General features: G+C 43.9%; 1 protein-coding gene across 5 annotated transcripts in view; it reads right to left on the bottom strand.

Annotated features, from left to right (window-relative positions):
• Positions 1-2291, bottom strand: part of TMEM196 (transmembrane protein 196) — a 29555-nt gene extending 27264 nt beyond the window's left edge. The window contains exon 1 of one of the 5 annotated variants that reach the window (XM_081883461.1): positions 886-2291. In XM_081883461.1, coding sequence (XP_081739587.1) covers positions 886-1050 — 165 coding nt within the window. In that variant the 5' untranslated portion in view covers positions 1051-2291. The remainder of the gene's footprint in view (positions 1-885) is intronic. The other 4 variants (XM_081883459.1, XM_081883460.1, XM_081883457.1 and 1 more) reach the window with 4 other exon arrangements.
• Between the last annotated feature and the right edge of the window lie 19332 nt (positions 2292-21623).

Below are 21623 nucleotides of genomic sequence, written 5' to 3'. Positions count from 1 at the left end.
GACTGACTTTGTCCACATTTTCAGTTCCTGGTAAAATCCTGACTAAAAGGTGCAGTTGCTCTACCCTGATCACAATAAAATGATGTAATGCTGCAAAAATATGCTTCCTTTTCATTCTTTCAGAAATATGCAGTCTAAGTCATGTCCTTGGCATCATTTGGAAATACCTTTTCTGTCTTTGGACTACCACCTGGTCCTTTGCACAATGGTGCAACTAGATAATTTTAGACATAAACATCTGGGGGGGGGCTGGCTTAAGATGGCAATGTGCATTACTTTGCTTACTTCCAAAGTGTTAAGCCACCCCTGTTCCATTTGGGAGTCTTCTGCTTATTCTGCTGCATGGGGTCCTGGACTTCTGCTGGCCCACCCAGCCCCCTTAGACCAAGTCAGACCATTGGTCCATCTAGCTCAATATTATCTGCTCTGACCTGGGGCTTCAGGTAGGAGTTTTCCCAGCCCTACCTAGAGACACTTGGGAGCTGCATGCATGATGGACACTCTGCCACTGAGCTATGATCCTTCCTCCATGGCTTTGCATGGAGCAGGGCAGCTGGAATAGTTTTACACCCCATTGTTGGTTTTTCCATGGCCAAAGGCATAGCCCAGTGGTCTGCAGGTATAAATCTGATGACAGCTGAGGTGGGGTGTGAGATTTTATGCTAGAGGGTTCAAATAAAGTTCAGGTTATGTTGTCCTAAAATAGGTTGGGAGGGGAGGGGAGGGAAGGGAAGAAAGGAAGCAGTCTATACACATGGATCATGCAGATATCAAGAGTGCACTGAGCATGCAAGCTAGAGAAAGGGCCGTATGGAAAATTAGCACCCGCTGAGCACAACATCATCACCATCAAGAGTTAAAGAGAGAGTGAAATGGCTAACGTACACACACCCCGCTCCATACCGGAGAAGAGTCTCCCAGCTGAGGCGCACGCTCGGAAAGAGCCAGGCTGAAGCTGACCGCCCCCACGGCCACGCTGGAGACCCCCAGCCCTATCTCCAGCACGGAGAGCACCAGGAGGCCTCCGATGATCTGACTGCTGGTGCACATCCTCGCTCGGTCATCGTTCCTACCAAATCAGCTCCGAAAGCGACGCATTCGCCTTCTCCAAGGGGAAGGGAAGAGGGAGGAGAAGGGCTCTCCCCTCCGCGGCAAACTTTTGTCCTCTTCTTCAGCAGCAGCGGGCAGGCATATAGCCACAGCGGTGAAGGCCGGGTGGCCTCTAGTCTGGGCGTACTTCTCTCTCCAAGCCGGGCCGGAGATCCTAAATCTGGGCGCGCCTCCAGTTGATGGATCGGGGAGGTAGATTTCTCGCGCTGCTCGGTGCTGGGCGTCGAGGAAGCCCGGAGCGGATAGAGCGCCGCTGCCGCCGTGCAGAGCCCGAAGGAAGCTTCAGCGGGGAGCTGTCCGAGGTGCTGATTCCTCCTTTCCCAAACCTCCCTGACGCGCGCTCTCCAGACGCTTCCTGATCACACGACTCTCCTCAGCGGTGGCATCGATCTTGTTCTCCTTTGGGGTGTCTGTCTCTGCCTTGCTCTCTCTTTCTGCGGACGCTGTATAATAAGAGTCTGGATATCCTTGAGGCTGGCAAAGGCAGATTAAATTCAGCACCACACTCCTCTCCTCTCGCGCTCAGCTGGTGTCTTCTCCAGAAAAGAGAGAGGGGGGAAAAGCGACCTTGTCTGAGCGCCTCCTTCGCTCTCATTGGAATGACCTCGCTAAGAGTTGGCTGGAGGGAGGAGACGCCGAAGGGGGAAGCCCAGCCCTAGCAAGAATTATGCATGAGCCTGGACGCGGCAAGTTCACAGCAGCCCTGACACAAGCGCTCACGCCCAGCGCTTTGAACCAACCCCAGCGACGACGACGCTGGTGTAATTATTTATAATCTATGGGGTGCAAAACTGCAGGTCTCTTTGGTGCATTGTGTGATGGAAGAGCAGTGGTGGAGTCAGGTATTTTTTTAACACAGCCCCCAACCCACCCCAGACCTATCTTACTGGGGTTCCTCTATAGATGGTAATCTGGTGGGTTCCACGCCCCGCCCCTGCTTATGTTCATATGTGGTAAGCAAGCCCTGCTGGTTTTGCCCACCTACACTTAGTGGGACCCCAGGCTTCCACCCAAAGTCCTGCCCTGACAATACCATTGTACAAGAATGAGTCAGATAATGCAATACTTTCCCCATACCTCCATCCTAGAAAGGACTGGTCTTTTTAAATATATGAAATATTGGGAACGTGTTGGAGTTATGTAACTTCTCTTCTTCTGGTTTCAACATTCACAGTTACCAATAAATACACATCAATAATGACATATATAGCCTGCTTCCCCCATTCTGATTCTAAGGCTATTAAAAATAAAACAATTGAAATATTTAAGTGGGATTACTTCTAGATGGAATGATTTACATAGCATATAGCAGGCTGAGGGTAACCCTTGGGCTCAATGGTAGGGCATTGGTCTCATGTGTGATGGTCTTGGGTTCAATACTTGGCCTCTCTAGGTAGAGTTGGCCAGTGCAGTCCCCCTTCATCTTGCAGGAGAATCGGGGCCACGAGTATGGCGAGGCCTTCTGCGAGGCAGTGTGGTGGCCTTCCAGGCCTCCCATAGCCGAAGCAGCCCCCCTTCATCCGGTGAGAGGATCGGGGCTGCGAGGAAGGTGTGGCCTTCTGCTAGGACGCGTGGTGGCCTTCCAGGCCTCCCGTAGCCAGCATGACCTCCCTCGTCTCACAGTGGCCAATCACATACCGATGGTAAACCTTCAGGTAGGAATGGAGCACAGGTACGCTCCCCCCCCTTGGTTTCCAGCAACTGGTATTCAGATGCACTGCTGCCTCAAACTGTGGAGGCAGAGCATAGTCATCATAGCTAGTAGCCTTTGATACCCCTGATCATAGCTGCAAGTGGTGTCCTTGGCTAAGACTCCATGACCAAGTTCTCCCCAGGAAGTCAGAACCTTATGAAAGAGGAATTAACTTTTCTGCAATGTGCCTCACAGATTGTGCGGGATATTGCTGCCTCCTATATTTGAAGGCGTGCCAGTAAGTAAAATGACTTGTAAGTATTCCAGCTTGCTGATTGAACGGGTACATTTGTCCTTCATCGTTCCACTGTTGTTCTATATATCTTATGTACTGAAAACACATGATGAACACTGAAGGAACAAAGAAGGGCTGGCAAGAGCCAGTGAGAGTCAAATCACAGAAAGATGTGTATAGGTGTATATATGGTTCTCATGCAGATATGCATATCATAATATTTTAGATACCCACCACCTCTCTGCAAATCATATTGTGTCTGGACTGCAACATCAGGCTGCAGGCAGGGGCTGACATGAATTCATGCTCCTCCATTCAAAAGAATTCAATCTACATGGAAAACTAAGAGCAGAGTTATTTTCACAGAGCTATCTCCCTGACATGATAGCTTCCTATGTGCAAAGAGGCTTCCTTGATTTCTTTCTTTTGAGAGAAGTTTGTTTTGATTATTGCTTATTGTTTAATGCAGGGATAGAAAGCCTTTTCTTAGTCAGAGGGCCACATTTCCTTATTGGGAACTTTCCAAGAGCCGCATGTAAGTGGTAGGGCTGGGCGAGATATCCTCCAAAACTGATTTGAAGTTCTTATTGTGATATTAGTTTCATAATTTTTGACCTGGCAATATATCACAAATCATGATGTGTGTGTGTCTGCTATGGAAAAATCACAATACAGGGGAAAACCATGAAGCCAGCCAATGCCTCTACATAGCTCCATCCTTATTTCAGACATTGTGGCATATCTATATATCACGATGTTCAGTTGGTGATATATCATGATGTTACCAGATATTGCCCAGCTCTAGTCAGTAGTGGGTGGGGTCAGAGGCTATAGTGGGTGGAGCAATGTGATTTTTATTTTATTTTACCTTTGTACAGTAGGCTAGTTTCTATCAACACTCACACATCCCTCTATAGCCTCTATTCAGGCAAACCAGAGGCTTTGTTGTGAAGATTGTTAATTTAGCCTGTGGAAGTTCTCTCAATGATCTTTGTGTAGAAATAAATCCTCAGCACACACACACAAAAGTTGTAAAGCTTTACTTGCAGAAACCTAGTTTCAAATCCTACAAAAACAACGAAAGATACATTGCCTCGGTAATACATTTCTATTCTTATACTTTCTGGTCCTAGTGTAAGGCTCAAGATGAACTTATTTGCCCCAAACCAGCTTTTTCAGCTAAAAAAACAAAAGAACTTTATCTCCCTCTTTCCAGCTTGCTCCATTTTGGTCCACACCCAGGGAGATTCTGTGTCTGCTTGCAAAAACAACTCATGACTCTGAATGGTGGGGGCTACTTCATTAACATAAGTAAATACTTTGAAATTCTATCCAAAAACCTGTGACTCAGCCATAAAACTTAGCTCATCCCACCTTTCAAATGGAAAAAAACAAGGCTTTAGCCGTGTGTCCAAACATTCTTTGCAGTAACCTGAATACAGTTCCGTTACAATTATACACCATTTTAATGTAACATTTAAATAAGTTCAACATGTCAGAAGTCAATAACAAATTCCAGGCAGGCAAAAACAATCAGAAAGTAAAGCAGCACCCATGAGGGGGTTGACCTGGGTTCAAGGACCAGAGAGAGAACCACATTCAGCCTCCAGGCATGAGCTCCACCCCCCCCCCCTTGGTATAGTGGCGCTACTTGTTAATTGCTTATCTGAAAGTGACAACAGCAAGGCAGGCCAGAAGCTGCAGGATCACAGATAGCACCAAGTGAGCAATTTGCTCAGACAGAGGATGAGAGCAAACCAAGGCCTTTTAAGCTTCTGCCCCTTCTTCTTAGCCCCACCCACTCACAGAGATTTCAGATTCTTAAAGGCCCAGCCCTTCTTCTCCATTCCATAGCCTCTTGCTTAGTGCACGCCCTGCTTTGCTGGAGTGGTGAGCTACTGGGGAGGCATGTGGTTCTTCACACTCAGGAGGAAGTGCCTGGGAGGGCCCTGACTCTGGCCCTGGCACTTGGGGAGGTTCTTCTAGAGGTTCCTGCCTTCCAGCCTCAGACATGATGGTCTTCTGAGCTTCAGCACATCCCTGACCTTCTGCTCTAAGAGCTCCGAACTTGCTGTGTGATCTGTGTCTGGGTTGATACTGGATTCAGGGGTCATAACACTTTGGTCCATTAGTGCTATTTGTACATACTTTAGATGTGTATGTTTAAACCAAAGGCACAGCAATGCTTAGTTTGACCAGACCACTTGGTCCTGCTAGCTAGGGATGATGGGAGTTGTAGTCCAAAAACAACTGGAGACCCAAGCTTGGGAAACCCTGGTTTAGAGCATACCATACTTTGGGTTCATGCAGGAAACCACTGCCTGGAATGAAAAACAAGTTTTCAAAGTGTATATGGGTGAATGAAGAGAACAGTACTTTAGAACAGCAGGAGGCATTGGGAACCTTATTGTCCTTTGCCGCAATTTGGGATGCAACCCAGAACACACTAACTACTAGGAAGTAAGCAGAACTGAAGACAGCAGGACCTACAGTAAGCATGTAAAATATGACACTGTTGTGTTTTATAGCTATCATCATAATTCTGCAAGGAGAAAATGGGCTATCATCCAGTTGATGTTAAAACCTTTTAAATCCTATTGATTTTAGTGGGAGAGAAAACATGGGTGTGTGTTTTTACATGTTCCCCATAGAAATAAATTAAACTTAAACACACACACACACAATAAATAAATTGAACTTAAACACACATACACACTTGCCTATATTGTGTCAATTGCTCCATTACTGACTAGGAACTGAGAGCAGTTTGATGTACGCAGGAGTACGTGCATTTTGTATTGCAGCGGCTGTCCACAGTTTGTCTGAGTTTTCTAAAGGAAAACTATATTGTGCATGAAAAACAAAGAGCCCCCTTGCTGCTTTTCATCCCGCTGGTTTCACTTTGTATCTGACATCCATTACCACTTTTTAAAGAAGCAATATTGTAAGGGCCGCTAAACTGATACAAAAGCAGAGAATTTTAAATTACCCGTGTAGATGGCAGGTGGCATTTCTGTTGTGACTATACTTTCCCAGCATAAACTATGGGGAAACTGCCAAGCTTTGCTAAGTTTTTTCTTCATGTGATAATTTCTCCCTGAAGGGTAAATACAGTGCATGTAAGGAATGTAAGTGGAATATGCATCCAGAAATAACTGGTGAGATCTAACCGTCCATCAATTACAGGACGAGCAGGCAAATTTTATAACTCTGACTGCATTCATCTTCATTACAAATGTTCGCTGCAGATCACACATCCGTCCACTTTCCAGAGGTACCGTTAGGCAATTTTACACTCAGGACATAGTGGCCCTATAGAAACCCCCTCTTTATGTGTTACTTAGCTCAGTTGGTAGAGCACGAGGCTCTTAATCTCAGGGTTGTGGGTTCAAGCCCCACGTAGGGCAAAATATTCCTGCATTGAACTAGATGACCCTTGCGGTCCCTTCCAGATCTATTATTCTATTGATCCTATTCTACCACTTCAAAATGTAGTAAGGGTGAATCTAGACACACCGGGGGGCACTATAAATAAGTGAGAAAATAAATCATAACAAAAGAAAAACACAATGGAAAATTGCATAGAATTATTATTTTTGCTCTCCAGCGCCATCTTATGTTGCATGTTTATAATGTGTTCAAAACACTGTGTTTTGACTAATGTAGCAAAGTCCTTCTGCATTTGAGAGATCTGTTCATTCTGCTGAGATGGGCCCTGGATATCTTGCCCTGAATGCACCATTGCCCATTTTACAAACTGGGGAATGAGACTGAGTGCTAATGATAATACAGTGGTACCTTGGTTTATGACCATAATCCATTCTGGAGGTCCGTTCGTAAACCAAAACAGGTCATAACCCAAGGCACGCTTTTGCCAATGGGGCCTCAACCCCCCCCCAAAAAACCTGGGTTGTAATCCCCAAAAAATTGTTCGCAAAGAAAAATTGTTTGTAATAGAAAAGAAACAGGTCATAATACAAAAATAGTTTCCAAACCGGGACGCGCACTTCCGGGTTTGAATTGGTTGTAATCCAAAATGGTCATAAACTAGGCTGTTCACAAACCAAGGTACCACTGTACAGACTCTATTGCCAACCACAACCCTTCTGACTTTAAATATCACTTCCTACCCACTAGAACACACTGGTGGTAGCCCAGAGGTCTACATACCCATTTGACTGCCATTGACATCTCAACACACAGAGCTATCAGGTTCTTTGGGCCTGGCAGGCAGCTTGTATGCATGAGGTTGTCTTGATGAAGAGTAGCAATTGGTTCTAGTTACCAAAGTTTTTCTATAGCAACTAAATGGGCTCTTCCAGGATCTTATGGCAAATTAATAACACAGTGAACTTCAATGCTATATACACCATCCTTGACTGTGTCTGCTAGCATTGGCTCTGCTCCTGCAAAGGCTTTTCCTACTGCCTGACTAGAGTGGGCATCTTTTGTAGCTGCGTCAATGAACTTCAATGGGTTTATTCTGCATAGAACTTTGTTGACTACAGCCCAGCGTACAGGATTGCTAGCAATCCTAGCTGCAACGGATTTCCCATGCATTTCTACAGAAGCATCCAGAATATTTTTTATTTATATTTATTTATTTATTTACTAAATTTGTAAACCTCCCTTCATCCTCCCTTCATCCGACGGTCACAGGGCAGTTCACAATATTAAAATATGAAATATGGCCACAAAATACATAACGAAAGCAAAAGCAAATCAATAGCACCCACTCTCCCTCCACACATGTAAAAGGACATAGAATGTGAATAGTCACTTTTCCTCCCTTCCTCATCACGTTTTTTCTCCCCTGCCCCCAACTGAGAACAATAGGTCTTCAGCAAACCCTTTTCCTCACAACCCACCTTAGCAAAGAAGAAAATGCAGAATTATACTTGGCTTAGCTTAGAATAAAAATCTCACAGGTAATCAAAATGTTTCTCCAAAATTTAATCATTACAAATAACCAGTGATATAAGAAGAATTAACCACATGGAGTTAGCTGGAAGTCATCTTTTTCTTTTTTCTTTTTCCCTTTTTCTTCTAGGTTTGTTTCTTTTTAATCTTCTTTTCCTGAAGTAGAGTTTTTCGTTTTCATAAGAGAATATAGCGCCTATATTCTTGTCTGCAGTTTTTGTTATCATGATTGTATTTATGTGTTTGTTTTTTGCTTTGTATTTTTTCTGGTTTGGTATTATATGTTCGTTTTATTCATTGTCTATTTGTATGACGCATAAGTGTAAATAAAGCATTTTAATACAGAAAAAATGAAGAAGATGCTGCTGAATCATGCTGCTCAAAGGAAACCTGTGCCTCCTGTCCTCTGCCTTGTGGTTTTAAAAAAATGAAATAAGAACAAATCCCTCACACGCACACTGCTACAAAATAGTTGGTGAAGTATGCAGGTATGCATGAGTTCCTCAGACCCGAAAATGCAAACAGTCACATTAAGAACGTTTAGTTCTACCTGGTTCGGTAGAACATCTGCAGGCTTGCTTGGCCTCTGGGAGAAAAAAATAATGACAAAGGAATCTTATAAATTTCATTATTTGTTTGTAAAAATGGGGGGGGGTGTAATTTATTTATTCATACATACATACATACATACATACATACATACATACATACCCTGCCCTTCTGGCTGGGGAAATCCAGCCAGATGGGTGACTTCCAACAAAGATTAAAAATACATTAAAACATCAGTCATTAAAAATTTCCCTAAAGAGGGCTACCTTCAGATGCCTTCTAAACATCAGATAGTTGTTTATTTCTTTGACATCTGATGGAAGGGCGTTCCACAGGGTGGGTGCCACCACCAAGAAGGCCCTCTGCCTGGTTCCCTGTAACTTGGCTTCTCGCAGCAAGGAAACTGCCAGAAGGCCCTCGGCACTGGACCTCAGGGTCCGGGCTGGATGATGGGGGTGGAGACACTCCTTCCGGTATACAGGACCGAGGCCGTTTAGGGCTTTAAACTTCAGCACCAAAACTTTGAATTGTGCTCGGAAACGTACTAGGTGTAAAAAAATAAAGGGCAGTCCCTCCAGTTACAGGCTTAATTTTGAGTCCATGGCTCCTAGACATGCTAGCTGTGTTCTACTTCCACTGTTCAAGGCAGCATGGCTCTGAACACAAGCTGCTGGGAAAGTGCTGTTATGCTCAGATCCTACTTGCAGACTTCCCACAGCTGTCTGGCTGGCCTCTCTAAGAACAGGATGCTGGACTAGATGGACCTTTGATCTGATCCATCTTATATTCTTAGCAATCCATTCAGCACTGTTTTTGTAGGCATTTGACTCCAGCATTTCAATTGCTTGGAAGTAACATGTGTCAGTCTTTGTCCATGAGGTTTGCTTGGCAGGGATACTGGAGTGGCTTGCCGGTTCCTGCTCCAGGTCAGGACAAACCTAGACAGCATCTTAAAAAGCAGAGACATCACCCTGCCAACAAAGGTCCGTATAGTTAAAGCCATGGTTTTCCCAGTACTTATGTATGGAAGTGAGAGCTGGACCATAAAGAAGGCTGATCGCCAAAGAATTGATGCTTTTGAATTCTGGTGCTGGAGGAGACTCTTGAGAGTCCCATGGACTGCAAGAAGATCCAACCTATCCATTCTTAAGGAAATCAGCCCTGAGTGCTCACTGGAAGGACAGATCGTGAAGCTGAGGCTCCAATCCTTTGGCCACCTCATGAGAAGAGAAGATTCCCTGGAAAAGACCCTGATGTTGGGAAAGATGGAGGGCACAAAGAGAAGGGGACGACAGAGGATGAGATGGTTGGACAGTGTTCTCGAAGCTACCAGCATGAGTTTGACCAAACTGCGGGAGGCAGTGGAAGACGGGAGTGCCTGGCGTGCCATGGGGTCACGAAGAGTCGGACATGACTAAACAACAACAACAACAACATGTGCCAGATGGCACAAGTATTATGTTCAGATACGAGGAAGGAAGAAAAGGGTCTTTCTTTGCAATGGCGCCAGCCTTGCGGAACACGCTGCCCATTAAATGTTCCAACTTGGTTCATACACATTTGGTCAGATGCTATTTTTGCAGGGTTTTCAGGCTACTGAAGGATGAGATGACCAGCAGACAGCATCCAATTTCTTCTTTGACAACTTTAATCTGCCCATACTGATTGCATTTTTTATTATTCTGTGCTTATATACCATATTTTGTAATGTTCAGCTGTTTATAAATGTTCCAAATAAGATAAGGTCCACGCTATCTGTGAAACCATAATCATGGCTGGAAAATCATTCCAAATCCTGATGGGCTCTGGGAGCAACTGTTGCTAGAATAGATGCCAATAAGCTCAGCTGTTGCAGCCCAACTGCATGGAACAGAAGCTGCATCAAGACACAGTGAGATATAAATGGTTCATGAAGATGCTTTGTATCCAGTAGACCTGAAATGTGATGCTTCTAAAATCTGGCGGTATTATTCATTTTTGCTGTTTGTTTGTTTATTTGTTTGTTTGAAAAATCAGTTGTCACATTGGGGAGATGCATGAGAAGGTGGCAGAAGAGGAAGTCCTACTGAGCAATCAGAAGTCCTTATACTTCCAGGATGACTTCATTGGATACAACCCTATGCCAGGCTAAATCATTTATCCTGGGTACATTTTGTAGCCTTGCAGTCTTCGAGTGCATAATACATATTTCCACTGGCCTGGGAAGAGCACCATGATATCTTCCCACTCATTGACAGAAATACACAATATAATGTTCTGCCATAGGAGCAATAGCGACCATGGCCTCTCCACGTGCTTTACTAAGGCTAAATTCCTGCTATTTCCTCTTATTAAATCCCCACAGGGGCTACATTTCTCCAAGTTCCAAATAGCTACAGAGGAGGAGATTGATTTTAGTTGAACAGTCAAGTGACCTTTACATTAATCACTATAGTTGCTCCTTCCATCTCCCCCCTCCTTTTCTTTTAAGACACCTTTAACCTGCACCTTGCAAGGCTTGTTTGAATTTTAAAGCAAAACCTTGTTACACACTGCAGTTGGCATAATATTGTCAAGATTTGGAGCAGTTATTTCCAGCTTGTAAAAATGTGCTTTTGAAACTTGCATTTATTTCAGACTCGTGACAGTTCTTTACAGACTGGAGAATCAAATGGAGACACCATCTGAGCAGCTGCCTCATCAGTTGATTTTGTAAGATGCTACCAATTGGCTGCATGTAATTCACTTCTCCTAGTTATCCCTCACTGCCAATTTAGCTGTGGTGTTTTTAACAATAGCCTTACATCCGAGCATAGATCAAACATCCATTGACAAAAAAAAGCATGGTCCAATTTTGATGGCAAGGTCCATCCCAGGCAGCTCCAATAATATAGGATGGCCCTGTGGGGAAGGGGCCAAGAACACTTAGGAAGAAGAACCATGTACACAGGATCATGAAAGATCAGATTGGAGAAGAGACATTTGTGCGGTCCTTCTCATGACCTCCCACTCCTTTCTTGTGGTTCCTACATTCATACATTTCCAAAGCAGCATAGGTGTCAAGAGTCCAGTTCCCAATTTGATAACACAGTGAGCGTAGTTCATTAAAGGATGATTTATTGTCAAAACAAAGAGATAACTCCGGATGGCTCTAACACAGCCGTCACCATCATTTATCATGATGACCCTTCTGAAGTCTGCTTCCGGTGAGACCAGAAGCAACTGAACTTTTCCCTCTGACATTTTTTGCACTGCCTCCTATCCTGTAGCCCTCCCATTCACCAATACCTGGGACTAAGAGGGTCAGTTCCCACCTCTTCCTCATTCTCTAAGGGACTGTCTCTTCACTCTTTCCTGCCTGATGAACTGCTTCCTTCTCTATTCCCGGTATTTTGCACTTCTTGAGAGCGTTGGCAGGGCTAAGGCTCACCCTCCGCCATTCTCTTATCAACTGACATTCCTAAGGGCAGAAGAATTGGCACTGGGCTGTGCTCATCTTGCCTGACAGTTAACCGTCTCTCTTCCTGGCTACTTCCGTCACTGGGAGCTGGCTGCAAACCTTCCCTGGGGGCTGGCCCATTCATGACAATAAGAACACAGGTATCTTATAACACAAAATTGGAATAGCCATTGGAACACAGGTATCTTATAACACAAAATTGGGCCTACATTTAGTGCAAATTTATAGTAACGTAAAGGTCTGCATTAGGAAAAACAGGAGAAAATGCTTTCAGAACACTAGATAATGTTCCAAGTGCATATATTTGCCTGGTTCACACATAACACCAAGTAATGATTTCTTTAACAAACCATGAGCTAACCACGAGGTGTGCTACAGCAGTGTTTCCCAACCTTGTGCCTCCAGCTGTTTTTGAACTACAACTCCCATCATCCCTGACTAGCAAGACCAGTGGCAAGGGATGATGGGAATTGTAGTCCAAAAACAGCTGGAGGCACAAGGTTGGGAAACACTGTGCTACAGGCAATCAAAGAAGCAATTGCTTGATTTTCCAAAGTTTGTTTTGTTTCAAGCTACTCTCACTTCATGACAATGTAGTTTCTAGACTGGGATGGTCAAAATAACCACAGCTAAGGAAGACATATAATACAACAACCTAACTGAAGCTAAGGAGCTGCGAGTCTGGTGAGTGCCTGGATGGAAGGCAACATTTAGTCCCAGTGTGGAAGAAAAGTGGGATATAAATGTTTGGGAAAATCTTATTCCAATCATAACACATCAAAAGCTTTTCAAGGCCCTGGTTGAAGTTTTCACAGCTGGAAGGACTTCAGCAACGTATCTCTCTCAACGATGGTTGATATTGCTGGCAGTGTGTATATGAATTTCATAAAACTGTTCATGAGTAGGAAATGGAATTGGGAAGTACATCTAAGTACATGTAGGAATGAGTGAATCGGTCAATTTCGGTATCTCTCAACTTCTCATTTTTCCAGTGCCGAGTTCAGTTCTCCACATTTCCGCATCAGTTTGCAAAACCTCATGAAAAGTCATCAGCATTTTAGTGCAAATGTCTCCTAATATACAAATGTCTGCATGCAATTCATTCTAATACAGACACACCGTTTTCCTGGCAAAGGAAATTCCCCCAGTGCATTTATTGTCAAACACATATACAATTTTTTTTTCTCTGGTACATGCATTTTTGTACGTGTTACTTGGCTGGAGAACTGCATTTCAAAATGTGGTAAAGTGCCAATTGTGTTGGATGAATTTCGGCTCATGTATTGTGTCGGAAAGTGCAAAATTAAAAGCATTTAATTCGCATTTAAATGCAAGTTGAACTGACTTTCTCCCCACATCCCTGTGTTTCCCCTTCCCCCTTCCCATTTCATGGCTACTCCAGTCATTCCACGTGGTTTTTTGCAAGCTCCCTGGTGCTATTGCGCTCTGGGTGATTCAGTTGCAGATCTTGAAACTGGTGGTGATGGAATGGCAAAGTAATGTGTTTCATTGTTTACAGCACTTTCCCCCACTTACAGGGTGTACAAGAAAAAGCACCACTCAGCAAAACTAATTGTTGAGCAAGGATTTTCAAGTTCAAGCTATCTGAAGACTCATCTACTGAATGCACACGAAGGGCAGCGAATTATGGACTTTGAATTGGCCTCATCTGGCAGCAGTTATCCCAGACCACAAATATGGAAACCTGCAATTATTTTCCTCCTCCTGGCTAATAAAGAACTATGCACTAATTAACTGGCTGTAACAGATGTTAGTCAAGCTTCAAATCTAATGCCATGTGCTCTGCTTGCATGTAATGCTCCTTTCCCCCAAACTTCCCTTTGGACTTTCAGTCTTAATCCTCTTGTTCTGCAGGGCAAGCTACGCTCAGTGCTAGATTCATGTTTAACAAACACTTGCAAACTGTTTATTCTTAATTCTGATAAGACAGCCAGCCTCTTGGAAAGCTTGTATTCAGTGGCGTAGCCCAATTCTGTGCACGTTTCATAAAATAAAATAAAATCAGCAGAGTAATATGTCGCATGCTGAAGATACATCTCTTTAGCCTGTGCTTTGAGAGTTATTTTTTGTGGGCCCACTTCTTACATTTTGTTTAATATGTGCATTTGTTTGGAATTGTTTCGCTCATTTTTATAATTGTAGTATCTGTTTCACCTGGTTTTAGTTGTATGATTATATTGTCGTAACCCACCTGGTGGGGGCTTTCATCAGTTTGGTTACCTCTTTTCATCATTGAACTCTGTTTATTTGATATTATTGAGGGTTCATCCAGACTTTCTTTTGTGCATCACAAAATCCTGAAAAGTGTGGACTTTGAAAAGGTTGTGTGTGCTTTGGTTGGGACCGGAAAGTGGGGCCTTTTTGCTACTCACACTACAGCTTCAGAATTCTCTTTCAAAGGAAGTGCACCTTGTTCCTTTCTAATGGATTTCCACCATACAGGAAAGACTTCTATTTCTAGAAAGGAAACAATTAAGAAACCATTATTAGAAACCATAGCTGTTATTAACACTATTTTTAGCCTTTTACTCTGCTGTTGTGTTTTAATCCTGCAGTTTTAAATTCTGATGTGTCTCACACGGCTACCATTTTAAGGATTCTCTTATTATTGTAATCTATGTTCTATTCTTGCTGTTTTAAGTTTTTTAATTTTTTAATATATTGTGACTTTTCAATGTGGTTGTTTTGTAGCAAATTGTCAGTGGCCTTCGACTTTTAATTCAAGGTGAGACTTAAATACAGTGACTAAGAAGCCCATCTTGGCCATGGAAAAATGTGACAGAACCTTGAGAACTGGGTTTAAAGACATCGATTAAAAGGCATAGAGTTTTGTCTTCAGGTTGAATGACAATTCTGTCAAATGCAAACAGCCACAGAGTCATGAATATCTAACAGCAGGGGGAGAGAGAGGCTCACTGTGGTAGCTTTCCATCAAGCACACACCATGAGGACATGTTCCTGGCACCATTGAGGAGCATGTATTCATAACAAATCCATTGGCTCAGTTCCATACCGTCATGATGGTGCACTCCAGGAGGGAAGTCTGCAAAATCTCTTGCTGCCAGAGATGTCATTATTATGCTTCCTTCCTCTGAAGAGCACACAGGCCTATTCTGCGGAATAAAATGCACAATTCGTTCTGTGGGCTGGGCGATAAATGACAACAGTTTGTCCTCCTCCACCAGCCACTACTGAATCCACAGAGTGTGGCGGCAAATAACCTGAGAAAGGTGGATTGGAGTCCCTCGATTTCTGCTCCACAGAAATGCCCCAGAAGAGCTTGAGGAGTGAACTCTTTCTTCCTGGTCATAAACCCAATGCCACAATTCAGCAATGAGAGAGGCATGATTGTATCCAGGACTTTTGTTAAGGGGAAACTTTCCAGAACTCAGTTCTGGCACTTCTGAGGTGGGTTCCAGAACATCTCAAGTGGGTGCCATTGCCATTCTAAGAGAAAGAGGGAGGTCTGCTATGATTATTTATGTCTTTGCCCTTCTTCCAAAACTGTGTAGCTGTCATAACAAAAGTTATATAGTGACAGAAAGAGTGTGTGAGAGTGTGAGTGTGAGTCTACTGACAATCTGGAATGATTGTTTACCATAAATCTCTCATCACCTTTTAGTTTAGAATAATGTATCACCCTGTTTCATCAATCTTCCATCTCCTGTCAAATCAAAATCAGTTTGTGACCAAACTATATATCACTTTGTTTTGTAAACTTAATTCCCCCCCCCCATTTTACAGCCTACCACTTTGTCCTTAAGTTATTCATCTCTAGAATCCTGATCCCAGCCTTTTGATTATGATCACGGAACAAATACCAAGCTGCGCTTAATCGTGAAAATGAAAAGAGGATCTTGCAGTGCCAAAAAAGGGAATTTGTAGCAGAGGCCCATTTGAACATTTGGTGTCTTGGAACTGCAAATCAGGAAATCAGAATAGAGTCGGTCTGGCAGGAGGAGGAGCTCAGGAAGGAGGAAGGCAGCCAGAAGCAGTGGCAAGGCATTCTGGGAATCAGCGGTGGTTGCAGCAGCAGGTTACCGGACAACTTTCATCCAGTGTAAAGTATAAAATGTGGTCAAAATAGATAAAATTACAAAGATAATACAATAACAGATTGACTTATCTAGTCAGATCAAAGCCTGAGGTAATAGATAACAAAATTGATCACAGACCAGTAGTCAAACACAGATAAAACTGCAGGCTATTTTGACCACATTTTAATACTTCTACTTTGGATTAAAGTTGTACTTCATTTTCCTATAAGATTCAGAAGCATGTTGCATTATTTTATTCCAGCTCAACTTAGTCTTTGATTCTAACAGATTTGATTCTAACATCGGCTGTCACCCATTGTCTGGAAATGTGAACCATAACCAACACATCTGATAAAAACAGCCCGGCACTGTGGAATTAAATGATTACTCATTCCAGGTTTTGTACTGTGACAACAAATGGGAAGAAGTTGTACTGTGACAACAAATGGGAAGAAGGGGGGAGAGGAAGAGCAGACTTCCTGGATCAGGAGAGGTGACCATGCAGAAAGGCTAATTTTCTTTCTTTCTTTCTTTCTTTCTTTCTTTCTTTCTTTCTTTCTTTCTTTCTTTCTTTCTTTCTTTCTCTCTCTCTCTCTCTCTCTCTCTCTCTTTCTTTCTTTCTTTCTTTCTTTCTTTCTTTCTTTCTTTCTTTCTTTCTTTCTTTCTAGAACAAGCGAAAGGGGCAGGGATCCTGCTTCTACTATCACAAAAACATACAATTTCACTTAGATCACTAGTTAAACTGCTCAGTTTGGTTAGCAGGCAGCATTAAAGGGAACAAAGCTTCAGTCTCCAGTCGATATGATAGATGCAGAAGCAAAGCTGCTCCCAGTGCCAAAGGGCCTTCTCTATTGTGCATTTTGCAAATCTAAACTCACAGAGTTTCCAATGAGACTTGAGTAAAGAGCAGAGCAAACTACGCTGTAATGAAATAATATTAAAGGCCATCAACCCTGAAAAGTAATAGAGTACACTTCGTACCAATCTTACCGCTGCTCTTAGCAGGGCCGTCTTACCCATTAGGGTTAGTGGCGCCCTGCACCACGGCACCCGCCCGTCAGGGGTGCCCATGCTGGGTGGTGGCAGCAGCTCTTCCTACTGCCAGCTGCACTCTCTCACTTCCTGCCTGGGAGAGGAGGCAGTGACCATGGCACACAAAGCTACACAGCGCCCTTCTCCCTCCTGCCCACCCCGTGGCAGTAGCAGGACTGCTGAGGAAGCCCATGCAGCAAGCGAGCCTCAAGCTGCCTAGCGCAGGGGGAAGGGGGACAGGGAGGGGTGCTGAGAATGTCGCTCCCCACCCCTTCTGTTGAGGAAAAAGGTAGAGGAGGGATTCGTTCAGATTTGGGGCGGTGGAAGGGAAAAACTGAGGGGATCTCTTTATGGATCTGTGGTCTCGTTAGACAGTAAAATACGTGTTAAATTGTTGTTTTAGGGGGTGTTTTTCATTGTCTAGAACAGATTGATTCACTTTTCCATTTTCTATGGAAAAGTGCGCCTCTACTTATGTATGTTTCTAGTTATGACCGGACCTCCAGAATGTAGTATGGTTATAAGTAGAGGTTCCACTGTAATCCATAAGCACCCCAGGCATGCTTTTTGGTGGAAATGGTGCACAGTGAAAGCAGTCGGTGCCCTACCCAAGTGTTACAATGTTGGTCCACAGACTGTCTGTGGATGTTGTCTTTGTGTGACTGCATCAATCATGCATAAATAGTGTGTGCAATGTTTGTGACAGATCCATTCTTCGGCCCATATCGGAATGTCAGACTGCCCTGGGTTCATCACGGTTGAGTCCATCACACAAGACTAGGAAAAGCCTTCTGTAAGCCGTCAGCTTACCTGAATGGTGCTGGACAAAGGCGAAGCAGTGAAGTCAGGGCTGGGCAGGTGTACCAGCAAATCCAGTCTGATATCCCTGCGGGTGTACCCAGGCAGGCGTGCTCTCCAGAATCCCACTGGATCAGACCAAAGGCCCATCTAGTGTCAGGGACTGGGCAAAGGAGGAATGGTGGAGACCGCCTCCCCATCCCAACCCTTCCAAGGAGGAGGAAGAGGAAAAAGACAGTATAGATTTACAACAGGGGTTTCAGGGAGGTAGCAGCTCAGACGCAGATAAGGGGGAAAGCTGGGAAATCCTGGGACAGCTGGAACAACATCCAACTGACATGTTGTCATTAGAAAGCATTCCAGACCCTCCATCTCCCAGAACTTAAAAGCAGGAGAGCAAAGAGCTCAAAGAAAGAGGGCGCATAGCTGCACTCATAGAAGAGAGAATGAGAATGACAAATGAGGAAGTGGGAGAGATGGGGTGTGGAAATTCACTTGGGACAACACCAGGGCTGGATTCTAAAGTCTCTCCGTAAATATTAAAATAAAACAGATGGTAAGAAACTTTTCATTGTCTTTATACTTTCCTGGGCAACAGCTGGGAGCCACTGGGAGCATCTAGTCAGCCATGCTGTTCTGGCAGTGGCCAACCAGAGACTTATAATAATAATAATTTTTTATTTATACCCCGCCCTCCCCAGCCAAGGCCAGGCTCAGAGCGGCTTACAAGCAATAATAAAAACAAGATGAATGATTACAACTTAAAAACAAAAATAAAATACAACATTAAAATAATGGAACATTAAAATATTAAAATGTAGCCTCATCGCAGGAGGAGAAGGAAAAGAAAGGGGGGGGGAAAGAGAGGGAGGGAATCAAATTGGCTCCAAGCCAAAGGCCAGGTGGAACAACTCTGTCTTACAGGCCCTGCGGAAAGAAATCAGATCCTGCAGGGCCCTGGTCTCATGAGGCAGAGCGTTCCACCAGGCCAGAGTTGAAAAGGCCCTGGCTCTGGTTGAAGCCAATCTAACTTCCTTAGGGCCTGGGACCACTAGGGTGTTGTTATTTATGGACCTTGAGGCTCTCCGTGGGGCATACCAGGAGAGGCGGTCCCGTAGGTACGAGGGTCCTAGGCCCTGAAGGGCTTTAAAGGTCAAAAGCAGCACCTTAAATCTGACCCTGTACTCCACCGGGAGCCAGTGCAGCTTGAAAAGCACTGGGTGAATATGCTCCCATGGCAGAGACCCTGTGCACCCTCTGGAGTTTCTGGGACAGCTTCAAGGGCAGCCCCGCATAGAGCGAATTACAGTAGTCAAGCCTGGAGATGACCGTCGCATGGATCACTGTGGCCAGGTCGGGGCGGTAAAGGTAAGGGACCAACTGCTTGATGCGGCGAAGGTGGAAAAATGTCGCCTTGGCTGTTGCTGTAACTTGCGCCTCCATGGAAAGGGAGGCGTCTAGGATTACACCCAAACTCTTAACGGAAGGCAATGGCACTAATTGGGGCCCCGCAAGAGAAGGGAGTTGGTCCCTCATCCTCATGCCATCCCGACCTAGCCATAGGACCTCTGTCTTCGAAGGATTTAGTTTCAATCGGCTCCCACGAAACCATCCAGCCACAGCTTCCAAACATGGGGAGCCTACAGACACACACTTGTGAAGACACACACCTCCTGACTGGATTGCTGTTTTAACTCTTCTAATTATTGTGCTGTGTTAATGGGCTTATTTTATTGAACATTTTAATTGTGAATATTTGTTCTAATGCTTTGACGACAATCCGTTGGTGCGCATTTTAAATAAGTGCCATTGGTTTTATACTGAAAAATGGCTTAGAAGCCCATTTAGCAATTACATGTTATGTAGATCGATAAATGTTAATCATAATAAAAGCAAGTCATGAACACAACTGCACTCTCCCCAACTGGGATTTGCAGCAGATGGTACTCTGAGACTTATAACCTCTGATGGAGGTACACAGCCATAATGCTTAGTAACATCAATAACCTTATCCTTCATGAATTTGTTCAGCTCCCCTTGAAAGCTATCCAAGTTGGTAGCCATTCAGGACAGTTGCCCTCTGTTGTGGAGGGTGATGTGGGAACAGAGAGGAGAAAGCAAACTCATTCCTTTGCTTCCTTTGTATGTTACCTTACCAAGTTTTCTGAACACTCAGAAAGGACTAAAGCCATGCTAAAACATTTCTGCCATTACCTTCCCCCATTCTAATTATGAGAAAACTTTTTATACCTGCGGGATGTGCAGTTTGGTAATTGTGTAATGATTGTTTCCACTTAAACGTCTAGAAGTCGGTGCCAGAGGAAAATGAATGAAAGCATTTCTCGTTTACAAGGGACCTAATGTAAGTACAGCTCGAAGGAATCAGAAAGGAATGCCCTGAAGAATTTAACTGAGATTAGAGGGAAGAAGCCGCTGCGTGAATATTTCACTTCCAAGGCTACGTTCATAAAAGATTTGCACACCATTTATGTGGCATGAACAACCACGAGGCTCTAGTTAGCCCAAACAAAACCAAAAGAATGCAGAAGACATTGTTTTCCCATGTGCGGTTGTGCACAGCTATACAGCTTCTAGCTGTTTTGTTTCTACACTAGTAGCCTGTTCTCCATTACACACAAGTCACAAGGGATGCCCAATCTGAAAAGGCAGGAAAACATCAAAACACAAGCCCCTTGCATCGAAAAGCAAAATGTCGGTGCTACATCCTCGATGCATGTGTCACCTCAGCTAATATGCAGGCAATTATTCATCTAGGTTTAAGTTGTGCATGGCCTGAGAATGTGGTGTGGTGTTTGGAAGAAGGGAACACACGTTTTAATCTTGGTCATCATGCTTAATATAACCTTCGCCAATATATGAAATGTCCCTTCATACGGATCTAAAAAGTTGGGAGCTCAATGGATAACAGTGTAGAAGGTTCACTGACAAGCTGTGCTCTGGGATCTAAAATTACCAGTATCGGTATCAAACTTTATTTCAGTCACAGACCAGCATTAGATAAAACATACAGATAAACTGAACACATAAGACTTAAAACAAGTAAGGGATAAGAACTAGTAATTAAAAGGTGATTATACCACACATAACATAAAAACAAGGACAAGGGAGGAAGCGTAAAGGAGCAAAGGTCCTGCATTTTGGTTTAGGAGCACGGGTCCTTCAGTTTAGGCCTAGTTTGTGGTGCAAGCCATCCTTTGACGAGTATCCATCATGGCAGCGCAAAATCTAGCAACTAAGTATGTAACATCTAAGTATGTTTTCATCTTGAAGTAGTAGAGAGGTATAAAGCTGTTCTGTGCAACCTGGGAATTTATGTAGTATAGGCAATATGAACCTAACTCACATATCTGTATAGTATTGGCAGTGAAAAAAAGGCATGTTCTGTTGTTTCCAGTTGCCCAGAGCCACAAGGGCATTTCATGTCCTCATACGGTATCTTCCTAAAGCAATCTTCCTAGATGGATGAAGGGAGGAGCTGGCAATGGCACAGAATGAAAGCCCTTCGTTGTTTTGGAATTTCAAGGTTGGTTATCTATGGCATTTGGGAGGTGCGGTGTCTTCTGGTTTCATTGATTATCAGGATTTAATGAGTAGCTTTATGCATTATAATCTAAGCGACAGGCAGGGGTTCAACAATCTCCACAGCAAAGTGCACATGGTTCAGGCCCACCTGAGAGATGGCAGAACTGAGTTCCAGCAAGTTCCAGCACACGTGTGTGTGTGTGTGTGTGTGTGTGTGTGTGTGTGTGTGTGTAAGAACAAAGTATG

This window comes from Podarcis melisellensis (genome assembly GCF_964234715.1).
Source record: "Podarcis melisellensis genome assembly, chromosome: 12".
NCBI classification, from domain to species: domain Eukaryota; kingdom Metazoa; phylum Chordata; class Lepidosauria; order Squamata; family Lacertidae; genus Podarcis; species Podarcis melisellensis.
This window is presented reverse-complemented; position numbering and strand designations above follow the sequence as displayed.